The sequence below is a fragment of the Glandiceps talaboti genome, chromosome 10 (assembly GCF_964340395.1).
Source record: "Glandiceps talaboti chromosome 10, keGlaTala1.1, whole genome shotgun sequence".
NCBI classification, from domain to species: domain Eukaryota; kingdom Metazoa; phylum Hemichordata; class Enteropneusta; family Spengelidae; genus Glandiceps; species Glandiceps talaboti.
The window spans coordinates 7,917,501-7,930,358 of NC_135558.1; the positions used below are offsets into that span (position 1 = coordinate 7,917,501).

The following is a 12,858-nucleotide window of genomic DNA, read 5'->3' on the forward strand; positions in this document are numbered from 1 at the left end:
ACACATACACACACATAATGTATATATGAATGTATTTATTGTTATTCAAGATATTGTTAAATATTGCAATTAAATTTAGTTTGTACAGCACTAGTAGCTTTGAAGTGAAGGCAACTGAACAACGGTCAACTGCACTTCTTTGGAACTACAGTATATATCCAATGAAAAGTACATGCCAGAAATGTTATTAGACCAGTACATAGTATACATCAGTAGCTAAGGATTAGTTTTAGCTTTTCAGTATTAATTTGATTTTATTACATATATATTTTATATATTCTATATTTAGCAAAGATATGTATGCTTTTCTGTTATTGTATGTTTTATGATTTAGATATGATTTGAAATAATATGTGAAATGATACAGTCTGTAACTGCCCCATTTTGAGTAAAGTGGGTGTACAAAAATATTCATGCATTACAAAGATTTCTGTCGAAGAGAAATCTGAGTACATGAAAGTGATTGAATTTTCACAGAGGCTTTGAAAACGAGTGTAGTATCAGTCCAATTGAAAACTATACATGTCACGTCATATTTATATTGTATACATATTCCTGGTGGGTGTTGTACAAATTGCAAGACTTTATCTAACACAGAATGTGCCGCGGAAATAATGGTTTAAACTTTGGTTGTTTAAAATCAAGTAAAAAAATTGGGTCACACTGTAAATTTGTGAATAGAGGTCAAAATGATATCAAAGTTCGGCCATTTTGAATCCAATATGGCCACCATCCAATATGGCCACCGACTACTGCATTATTAAACTCCATGGAAAATAAAAAAATATGTTGATTTCCTTGAAAACAAGATGGTGAACCCCAATTTTCTTTTTATTATTTTAAAAGTACCAGTAACAAGCTGTCGTGTGGCTAAGTTTGGAGAGATTTTGAAGTCTTTGATTGTCAGTGAGATTAGTCTGAGGTGCATTCAAGTAGCTGAAATAACATTAATGTATTTCAAATTGAATGAAAGTAACTACAGAAAAATCATAAAAGTTGCAGACTGTGATCTTGACAACCCATAGAAACTGCATGGTCCAGGGTTGGAATTATTCAAATTGGTGTTAAAATGCTGTGGTTAAAATGAATAGAAATGTCTGAATACAAAACCTTCTCCTTAGATGATAACATGGTTCTTGCTAAAATCTTGTGTACAACATATTTTTATTGGTGTAAAATATTGAAACAGATCTTTGTAAGATCAAGTATTTCAGTGATCGATAGAGCAACTGTGGAAGAGTTACTTATCCTGCTAGTGATATACTAAGCATGACAAAGTTAAATATTGATGTACATTTAGTGCATTCTTCATATTGTCAGATTATAAATGGAATTTTTCACACAGATATATGACTATAGAAAGCACGATATTGGCAAACTAAAATTGACACAAACTTAAACTATAGTTGCATGTGATATATTACACAAATGGGTAATAGCAGTGCCTTGGTTATGTGGATATAATCACCCTGTAATCAAGCTAGTGCAAACATAGAATAGATTGAATGTGCACTCACATCAGAAAAAAACAAACATTGGAGATGCTGCTCTACTGTGAGCGTAATTACACCAACATCCACTGACTGCTTATATCAATATGTTGTGATTAATAATAGTGTTAGTTTGTGTCTGTGTTAGCTATCCGATAGTTGACTTTCCACAGTTGTACTTTCTAGTGAAATCTACTACATCTGTAACATGAGCTACCATTCTGACCTTACCAGTTTTGAAAGGGTGTTTGTTTATGCACAGGTTTGGTTTCCATGTTAATAACACACTGGTGTGGCAGTGCACATTGTTCACTTATATTTGTATTGATTTTGATCAATATTATTAATATTTCAAACATTGGAACTTTACATTTTAAATGCTGTAATACAAAGTGTTAGGGTGAGATCATAATATGTATATTTTTTACATCTTTTGAAAAGTTATGAATTGGATTTGACATTTCGAAATGGGACAAATGTTAATGTTTGAAGGGCTGAATATACATTAAAACAGACATTTGATATACTTGCTAACTGGTGTTTCCAAAAAGCATATCAGAAAATAAAGGAGATATTTTTAAATGAGTGCTTTGTCTAAATAAATACAGTACATGGTTCATAGGGCCCTGAAAACCCTTTAAAATGTTGGAATTTCAAATCATTTTTTTAGAAACCCGGGAAAAGTTTAGTACTTCTTGGAAATAGTATTTATGAAAGTTGGAAATTTCTTTTGCATGACAAGTAAAATTTCTAACGTGACGGCAAATCTATGAAGGTTTTTCTTGTGAGATGTACTACAAAATACTCTCTCTAGGAAGATGGTGTTAGTTGACCATGAAAACTCTTAGAAAATAAGCAGAAACACACAAGTGTGGGATAAACTTTCAAGATAGATATGGTCAAATTTTTAGAAAGCTTTCTTATTTCGCAGCTGAACTTTTAAGATATGAGTTATCTTGTTAAACACTGAATAGATAACCCTATTTCATATTGTTTGTGTATCTACTATGGAAGTATCGTTTACACAACACACATGATTATCTCTTGGGTTGTTGTGATTTGTATTTATTGGGTTTTTTACAAAGCAAGTTTTATTGATTCTGAATTTTTGTATTAGATTTGTTATGCACGAGATATTTATTGGAAATAATTGTCTTACAGACACAGAAATGATACTAAAATAATTGGAGTTCATGTTAAAAGTTAAAGCCATCAGCAGTTTGGACTGAACACTTTTCAGTTATATTTATTTAGCAACTTCTGAAGTTCATGAACTAGTACATTTCAGTCGTTACAAAATAATGTATTATGAAGCAGTAAGTACTTGTTGTTGTTGTTGTTGTTGTTGTTGTTGTTGACAAATGAGACTTAAATTTATTCATTTGTTGTTTAATGTTCTTTATCTTTATAATTTTAACTTCAGCTGTTGTCCTGCCCTTACCCAGTACTCAGTTAGTGAGGGTCTATGTGCGCTCACCTAGTTCTCGGCAAGAGATTGCGAAAAGACTGAAACTATGCCAACAGTAAAGTACTAATTATGGGAACATATTTTTACAACATAAAGAATGAATTTGCATATAGAGCAACAACAGTAAACTACCATCTGTACAAGCCAGGTGTATGAAGAAAAAATAATCCATTACATTGACTAGCTTTGATGTGTCTCACCTCAATATTACTTTGAAATGTTGGAACTCTGCATAGAAACGTTTCAACAAAGTCTTGTGTTCTCAAAGTGAAAAATAAAAAGAGGCCAAGTTAATTAGTTGCATATTATCTGCATGCATAATTTAGAGAAGGGAAAACATGATTAAAAAATATTATGTTTTCCTCTAAGTTAACTCAAAATTAGGGTATTTTAAAAAAAACAAAAAAACAACCCACACACCACCTTTCATTTTAAGCTGAACAAAGACATGGTAAAAAGTATTTTGAAAAAATCCTTAAATGTTGAATTATTTTGATTTCTCATTCTCTGAATTTTAGATGGTAATCATTATGGTTTTCTGATTCTGTGTATAAGAAATACTGCAACAGTAACTATAATCTTTCTGTTTTAGTTTATTTCGTCATTTAGAATTTTATTACAAGGGTTTTTTTTTTTTATAAAAAAGAATTTCCAATTCTTTACCACCCAATATGTTTACAACCAGCAAAAAGCTAATGTTCACAAACAGAACATGTTACAGCAGAGACTTGTATTACTTTTCATTATTTGATAAGAACAGTGTTATGGCCTCTTTACATGTATGTGTGCATGAAATGTCAAGGGTAGTTCCAGCATGCTGTGCCAAGTGTTAGAAATCCAATTCATTTGTTTGCTTTTCCTGTTTGTAACAAGTTCTGTTTGTAAACGCTTGCTTGTCGATGGTTGTAGCAATGTTACAAAGCACGCTTTGTGAGGAAATATTTTCTTTTTACTGTGTTGTAGTTCACTATTTCTGGAATAAAGTGCTCTTTTTTGTAGAATTTAATGTGTCAAGACGTGTTGGTATAATATTAAATTTCACTTCATTTTTGATAACTTTTCCAAGGGCCTTGAAAGTCCCTAGATTTGAAAAGTCCTAAATGTTTTTTGAAATGTACTTTCAAACTGAAAAAGAGTGAAATAATCAAAAATAAAATGACGAAAATTCGTATGATGTTTGTCAAGTGAAATATCTTTTTGTCCTCTGTTATATTGCCAGTCTGCTGGTGAGATTATACTTCGAAATATTCCAGGCAACTACTTGAAAACTCCCTGTGAATATCGAATGAAGGAAACTTCTGAGAAATGACCGCAACGAGGCGCTGCACATGAGTGACCACGCCACGCGATCGAGTCTTTGCGCACGGACGAACGGCTAAAGCTTAATAGAGGGCGCACTGCACATTCTTATCTGTAGGTTAGCATGCAATTAATAGTACGTATTTATATGTAATGTTACGCTGACATATCTTAATTTTAATTTTAATGGTGGTCTACTATTTTAATGATAACGAAAATGGCAATTCTACGATGAACAACCCGCACAGCTTTACGTCATTCAATTATTGCTTCAAGTTTTGTGGTTCGAAGAGAGACCTCAGCGAAGTTTCCGTAGTGTAGTGGTTATCACGTCCGCCTAACACGCGGAAGGTCCCCGGTTCGAGCCCGGGCGGAAACATCTCATATTTTTTTTTATTGTATTTTTTCACTTTTCTATACCGTTAATTTTTATTTTTATTTTACTTTGATTTAGTTATGTTATTTGATATTCCTTTTTCTAATTAACTTGTTCGACAAATGTCCATTACATGTAGTATGATGTAAAAAGCCTCTGGGCGCTTTGTCACCAAGAGGAGGTAAGCTTACCGCTATGTGCAGGCATATGGATGTATTTATGGTGTAAACGTGTAGAAATGTTTATCCTGTATTACTGCAACTTTTATTCTTTGTCCATGGCTTTACGGCAAGAACGACTTTACCATATAGTAGTTTGTAGAAATGAATGGGTATTGTTATACAGAAACCACGTACGTTCACTATAAATAATCTCCACTCTCCCCTATTGTAAAAAATCCAACTTAATTTACGAAATTTGTGAATGTTTTCCATGTTTATGATATTTGCAATAAGTATGTATTTAATAGTATGTCTCTGTCACAGTTTCAAATTCATATCGCCGTAGGAAGAGTAGAATAGAGTTGTTACTTGTAAGCTTATCTATAAGCTTAAATTATCAATGGCAATCGAGTGCACGAGTACAAACGTCACTCTTTCATATGCAAATTATCCGTTCCCTTGGATACAGGTGTACGCTTCCTGCTTGGGAACTACACTAGCAGTTCAGCACATTGATCTTTCCTAAGCACAGTACACAACACTAGTCTAGTGCTGTACTACTGTAGGTGGCCGGCGAAGCCCTACTACACAGGAGCGTGTCACGATCGTCGGTTTGTCCGGGTGGTTTGTCACAGTTTCCATTACAATAATGGATCGGTCCCCTATAACCGGTGTAGGTAAGTCAGAAACAGTTCAATCCCTGCTCGAACTTTTACTAAATTAGTTGTCATATATACATATAACACAACCATTTTGGTTCAGACACTGTTATAGCATGGATCTATTATTGAGAATGGTTAACCATGGAGGTATACCTCCTTGTTACACTTCTCATGTCCGCATTGCACACACACACACACACACACACACACACACACACACACACACACACACACACACACACACACACTTCAGAGTTACAAACCTTATTTATGTCTAGTTTCTAAATGGTGATTTCTGTTTCTTTCTTTTCCCCCAGTCAAATGAATTCAGTGTTTTCAAAAGCTAATAGAGGGATTATCGTTTAGTGTTGAATACACATTGAACAATCGCATATTTTACTTCGTGGTGCGTTGCCACTGTCTGATCAGTACAAACACGAACCGAGTAACTGTACCTTTATATGACGATTGCGGGCAAGTGCACGCACATACACCGGGGTTACAGCTGCCTAGCGTTGCATGAAGCTGAACATATATACTGTATTAGATATCAAAAGAATGGTGCATCTATTGACCGTCTTTTTTATTTGTCAGTTTGTTGTTAACCCCCAAACAAGGTCAATAATATGTATTGTGTATACTAAGAATGTTTTCCAAATAACCAATTGTGGTAATTACATTGTTACCATGTTTATGTTTACGTGTATTAGCCATGTAATCAAATATAAACTTTCAAAACATTGAGACTTGAATTTCAGTCTTATCCCCATCCCTACAGTTCAATATCGTTATATTGCCTTTTTTTCGAGTTGAAGACATACCCTGTGTATCTTGCTTAGAGGCTGATTTACTCGTTTAATTTATTCATCAAAGTCAAGTTCAATCACAGACAAGGAAAAAACAGAAACATTTCTACATTGTCTGTGGTTCAATAGAAACTTTTTGTAGGTTATAGAAAAAAATGGTGATTGGGGTTTCTAAATTCTAGCCGGTTAGAATTTAGAAAACCCAAGCACCAAACTTTTTTTTTTTTTCAAATACAGATGTACTAACAAACATAAAATATTTTCGATGATTATCTCATGAATATCAGACACCTAAACATATTTTTTGAGTTAGAATAATTACTTGACAGAGACTATGTAGATTTAACAACTTAAAATAGCGTTTGTAACTATCGATCTGTCTCACCACAATCTATCTATCTATCTATCTATCTATCTATCTATCTATCTATCTATCTATCTATCTATCTATCTAGACAGTCAGACAGACAGACAGACAGACAGACAGACAGGCAGGCGGGCAGACAGACAGATAGCTAGCTAGCTAGCTAGATATATAATATATATATACATACATACATATATATATATATATATATAGACAGACAGACAGATAGATAGATAGATAGATAGATAGACAGAGAGATAGTAGATATCTAGATATCTAGATAGATAGATAGATATATAAATAGATAGATTAGCTAGCTATCTAACTATCTGTCTGTCTGTCTGTCTGTCTGTCTGTCTGTCTCTCTGTCTGTCTGTCTCTCTGTCTCTCTCTCTCTCTCTCTCTCAGTATCTATCAAGTTAAAATGAACTCATTAAATAAAAGTCAAACTAATATCGTGGATACACAGTCATTATTCATGTCACACAATTCATAGTTTTTATTCCCAGTGTGACTTGGTATATAGGGTACTTGTAGTTAATTACTCGCCGTACAAAGGTTTTAATATATTTCATTAACAATGTCGGAATTCAAACTTCACTAGCTAAGTACCGTAAAGGGGCGTGAACTGCCATCGTTGCTTGTATGTGGTTATAATTTATTGGTGTGAAGACACTAACATTACGAGCTAGAGTAAGCCAGTGTGTTCACGTTCGGTACCAGTCAGTGAAAGATTGTATACATAGCCCCAGAGACTTTGCTATCTTCCTTGACAATACCGTTCAACTGAAATACTTCCATTGTGATAATTCAAGGGAAAAAGGGTGGGTCGAACAAAAGTACTTTACAATAAACTTTTTTTGAAGAGAGTAATTCAGATTGTGAGAAGATATAGTGTCACGATGTTCCTTTTTTATGTTAAGCTTGTGCTAAACCTTTTCAAAGACCAGTGACGGGTACGAAATTCCTAGTTGGCAATGTTGTCTTGAATTCAGGTCAGGTTTCACTGCATGCAATCCTGTCGTCGAATGTTTGCTTTGGTCTGTAATGTCGACTTGACAAATTGAGATATTTCAAAACAACAAAGAAAGGATAGATATCCATGAGTATTTGATTTGGTACGTGAAGTTGACCCGACAAAATTGAGATATTTCAAAATTGCGAAAGAAAAGTCCACGAGTGTTTTATTTAGTATACAACGTGACATATTGAAATATTTCAAAATGGCAAAGAAAGGGTCCATGAGTGTTTGTTCACCGTTGCCAATAAAAGATTGTATGAATGCTTTGAAAAGACATACCGATTGATCAAAATGACAGTTCAGTGACATGCATTGATATCGTAAACAGTGTCTACAATGTGCTTTGTGAATCATACGTTGTGTAGGGGATAGTCTTGTAACTGCTTAGCTATTGGAATGCACAGACTATATGGCAACCATACACACACACACACACACACACACACATACACACACACACACACACACTAAACTAGACATAATTATATATTTCTATGAATACATAGACTATATTATAATAAGTTGTTACTCTAGGTGCGACCACGAACAATCGAATACCTATGGTTTGATAGGCTTTGACAGTTGCATGACCCGGAATGTCATAATCCGATAACAGATCATTTAGTATGTGAAAAGGGTATAGTAAACACGTGATTTGAAGAGTAACTGATTATATCCACTGCACGTACATTATCAACCATAATATGTACATTGCAATATAAATATGTCAATGATTGTTGGTTTTCATAGTTCATGTTGGCATGGGTCAGACTGGGTGATATGGCATGTGCAACAGGTGGTTGAAATTTCAGTTGGGCACAATGAACACTTCATATTGTGTTAATTATAATCATAAAATAACACTGCGGGGTCTATGATAATGCTAAGCAGCTGTCCATGAAATTACACACTTTGCTGTTTTGTGTTGCGTATAATTCGACATGTAGAGAATGGGGACATGATAACTGTAGCTCTGACGTATAGATATTAGTGTGTAGGTTATGATTGGCTGATTTTGTAAAATACATGTATTTGATAAAACACTGGCTACCCCAAGTACTTTCTTCGATCTAAGGGTGGATATGGGGGACAGCTATTGAAAGCTGTTATCAAATAAAAGAAATCTGTTAATGAACCCACGAACAAGCACAACCCCTCTGTAATACATACTAGTAGCGAGGACGTCCCTAGTATGCATACAACTGTATGCATGGTTTGGTTTTCAGTGGTAGTGGGCGTGAATCGGACAATGCTGTTTCCTCAGTGTACGTCAGAGATATGTCCACATCACACAGAAGTCTGAGGCGCTACTAAGCTTTTGATTTTATATGTGCCGTCTCACCCAATAATTACATTTTCTAATCACCATCTTCATTCTTCTCCTTGTAGATTTTGGCACCAAACACCCAAAATATGGCTACATTCCCAGAAAATTAGCATTTCACGATGACTTCAGAGATCCACGGATGATCGTTCTGAAAAACCGATCGTTGGCTGACACTCACCGATATTATTCTGGTTGGAGTAAGTATATAACAACTGAATATATTCGGTGTTATTAAATGTACACTTGGTGTGATTCAAAGGTTGCTGTATGTAGGACAGAGTGAACGAACTGGAGCATAAAATGAGTCACAATCACCATGACAGAGGGACTGTTATACAACACGTACAATAATTTGTAAAATGTCTGGATAAATGATTTCAAAATAAAACTTGAATACTGTCAGTCTTGGATAACTTCATTATTGGTTTTCATTTGTTTACCTTCTTTTTATTAAATTATTTATTCTTGGCATTTTCTTCGAGACATCCGTTTCATTTTTCTTGTCTTTGCAATTCTTCAAAACGTGAAGTCGTGTTGCTCGGTATTCTTTCTAAGTTTTATGTCGCAGTTTTCTTCCCAACAAATGTAACATTGATGATACCTAACGAACATATGCAAAAAGGCAGAAGAATAATTCTCCATTTCATGAAATGACACTGTATGTGTAAATCAAGTTTGTGTATCAGGAGTTCCATTGTTCTTGTCACTATAAGAATAACAAACAAACAAACAAACAAACAAACAAACAAACAAAAACAACAAAGCAGCAATTGCATAGTAACCGACGAAAAATGATGTCAAACCAGCCATGGTATTTATTTTGGTATTTAGTTTTAACATATTGATTTAACATTGATTTTTTATAGTGTATTATTCAAGAAGAACCGTAAGCCACTTAGGAATTCACAGATTAATTTGGGATCCTAGCGACCGAGTCACGCTATCACTGGTATCTATTCAAGAGAGATTTATCTCCATAGACTCGACAAAATAAAATTTCGTCATTACACTAATGTTTTAATACGTATCGACATTTCTAAATCATTCTGCCGTCTTTGTTCCCGATTCAAATTGGTTTTATTCGACTTTCCTTTTAAATACCATCCGTGTTTACTTTCTTTCAGGACGACACGATAGCAAAGGTGACGCTTTTCGACAAGCGTTATGGTCCTACCGTATGACACAGGAGTATGGACCCGCAGTGGCCAGGCAGTACGGTCAAACCGAAGTGGCCAGAGAAAGGTTACCTCACGTCAAAGAACACATGGATCTATACAACCAAGAACAAGGAAGACGCCTGGCACAGACACAGTTCTTCGGGAATGAGTATTCCCTGGAAAGACCCGCGTATGACTACATTGATGACAGATACAGGGAATACTATTCCTATAAAGTGGGGGACAGATTTATCAAGGATAATTCTCATGGAAGCGACAATGGACACGATTTGACCCTGATCAATAATGCTCTGGACAGTGGTGCACTACAAACAAACCCACATAAATTTAGACGACCCCATACCAGCATGTTCTAGTCTCGTGTTGTTTTGTTGTAAATGTTTGACGACTGTCAAGGGAATTCGAAGTTAATTAAAGAAGTTATTATTCTCTGTCGATTTTGTATAGAAATGTAGTGTTTGTGCGCCCTCTATCGTTGATACAGTTGAAACTATTTCACTGTAGGATAACCCATGACGTAATAAGTTGGCCGGTGGTTGTCACCGACATAGTTTCCCAATGTAATATAATCACTATGCCTATTTAAACCATGACAGAATAAGTTGGCCGGTGGTTGTCACCGACACAATTTCAATAAAATATACTTACTAGCTGTTATCTATATGTCTGGCCGTTTGCTCACGTTTTACATGTAAATATAGCAGTTTACTATATTGTAAGCTTGTACCTGCATTTTATGGCTAAATCATTAAAAATTGAAACAATAATTATCAATAATTATCAAACAACATATCAAGGTAATCATTAATCCAGGAATTTTCTGAGTTTTGTTGATCAACATTCACAAGAAAAGTACAAAAATGACATATTTTTTAATTTACTAGGCGAAGTGCACGTGCAACCTTTGATGTCTGACTAGATGTACTCATAACTGTAATTTTTCTTAGAGGTAGAACTTTTTGAAATAGTTTTGTCAGTTTATAGAAAGATTTAGAAATACAGCTACTTTAGTACCTTTTTTATTCAAGTGAGTTGCCGGTAGTGAAGTATGCAATCATGAAGATGTACTTTATATTTGAAAAAAGGGTAGTTTTACATACGCTATGAATAAAATTAATTTTTACAACCAAAACAACAAACCTGGTTGGTGAATATTGCAAACTTGAACAATCCCACAACCATATCTGATGATTTGTGACAGGACCATGGTTTATTGAGAAAGTGAAAAGGTAGCATTTGGACAGAATTGGAATGGACAGTCGATGTACAAAGGGGTGGGGTGGGGGTGGGGAGTTGAACTATAACGCACACCTGCAGAACCGCATATCATAGAAAAGATGAAGCACCATGAAAACATAGTGGACGTCCACTATGATATTGCTGAAAAACCTGTTAGTAAGGAGGATAGGTAAAGGAAGCTAGCATGCCAAGGGGAATATAACAGTGCAGCAAAACATGCATATATTCTAAAAATGATAAATTTGATCACAGTGGAAATTTCCGTTAAGTGTAATCTGCATGTTACCAACATAACTACTTTCCGACCTACAAGAAGTGACGCCGACATCATGTAGTAAATAATTTTTTTTTATTGAAAATACTTTTTAAAAAGAATAACAGGAACATTATGAGGCATGACTAAATACTTGATATAGATAAAAAGTAAAACATTACAATTTGAAATATATGACCCTTGACCCTTTCTAACATTTCTTTGTGCCAAGTTTGATTGAGATGTTGACTTTTTTATTCATAGTGTCTGGTCAGGTTTTTATCCACAATTTGATATTATAACTGACAGTGACATGGTCTGGAACTTTTATCTTGATTATTTGCTTGACTTATCTAAATTTTATGATTTTACTGATTCATGCATGTCAACATTAGTTTTCTGTATAACAGTATCTGCCATCTAGACATGATGTACAACAGACTGTTGACTGGCATGCACAGTATGACTCTGTAATGCTGAAGACAGAACATTTCGGCTTCGCATTCTTGATGAGGTAAACTAAGCATACGACAGATTCAAGAACATACGAGTGACCTCCACATATCTACCAAATTGTTTGTTATTAGTTCCAAACTCACGGCATGAATAATTTACCTAGTATATTCTGGCTAAAGAAGGTTTTAGTGATTTAGCTGAAATAGACCAGGCAAATTATTTACATGCTGAGTTCAGAACTAACACAAAAAAGTCGACATATCAGGTGCATCATTATGCAGACTAGACATTTTGAAAACAATGCACTATGTCACCGAATCTTTCATCCGCTAGGGTTCAACTACATATTACTCTTCAATAGGTTACTATAGTGGAGCAATTATCAACTGCAATGAAATACTTACCCACTATGAAATAACTCTTATCCATTATGATGGACACTTGTCCACAACAATGGGACACAACATGAAAAATCAAAAAGTTTGACAACTTGTATTAAAACCCAAAAGTTTCAAAAAAATAACATCACATACCAGCACCTTTAACAAACAAACAAACTTATCAATGTTCAACTCAAAATTCTTCAGAATATTATAGCTACCTCTATGTGATCACTCTGTACATATATATTATTACCATGGCAACATGACAGTACACATGAAAACGCTGCACTGTTCTGATTATCTATCATAAGGGAATAGAACATTGATTTGTATTATGAGTACAACTATGTATGCTTGATACGACCTTCTCTT

At 34.6% G+C, this 12,858-nt stretch overlaps 1 protein-coding gene and 1 non-coding gene across 2 annotated transcripts; both read left to right on the plus strand.

The window, feature by feature from the left end:
- The first annotated feature begins 4,563 nt into the window (after positions 1-4,563).
- On the plus strand, positions 4,564-4,636 carry Trnav-aac (transfer RNA valine (anticodon AAC)). The gene has a single exon. It is a non-coding gene; the product is annotated as a tRNA-Val (tRNA).
- Positions 4,637-5,276: 640 nt separating this feature from the next.
- LOC144441171 (uncharacterized) lies at positions 5,277-11,253 on the plus strand. The gene is made up of 3 exons (XM_078130715.1): positions 5,277-5,471; positions 9,040-9,174; positions 10,102-11,253. The coding sequence occupies exons 1-3, from the start codon at positions 5,444-5,446 to the stop codon at positions 10,509-10,511; spliced, it is 573 nt and encodes a 190-aa protein (XP_077986841.1). The 5' UTR covers positions 5,277-5,443; the 3' UTR covers positions 10,512-11,253.
- The last annotated feature ends 1,605 nt before the right edge of the window (positions 11,254-12,858 follow it).

Excerpts from the sequence above, each read along its gene's own strand:
- LOC144441171 (XM_078130715.1), top strand. The coding sequence starts at position 5,444 with ATGGATCGGTCCCCTATAACCGGTGTAG. Across the intron at positions 5,472-9,039 it reads GTCCCCTATAACCGGTGTAG|ATTTTGGCACCAAACACCCA; the intron begins GTAAGTCAGAAA and ends TTCTCCTTGTAG. Across the intron at positions 9,175-10,101 it reads CCGATATTATTCTGGTTGGA|GACGACACGATAGCAAAGGT; the intron begins GTAAGTATATAA and ends ACTTTCTTTCAG.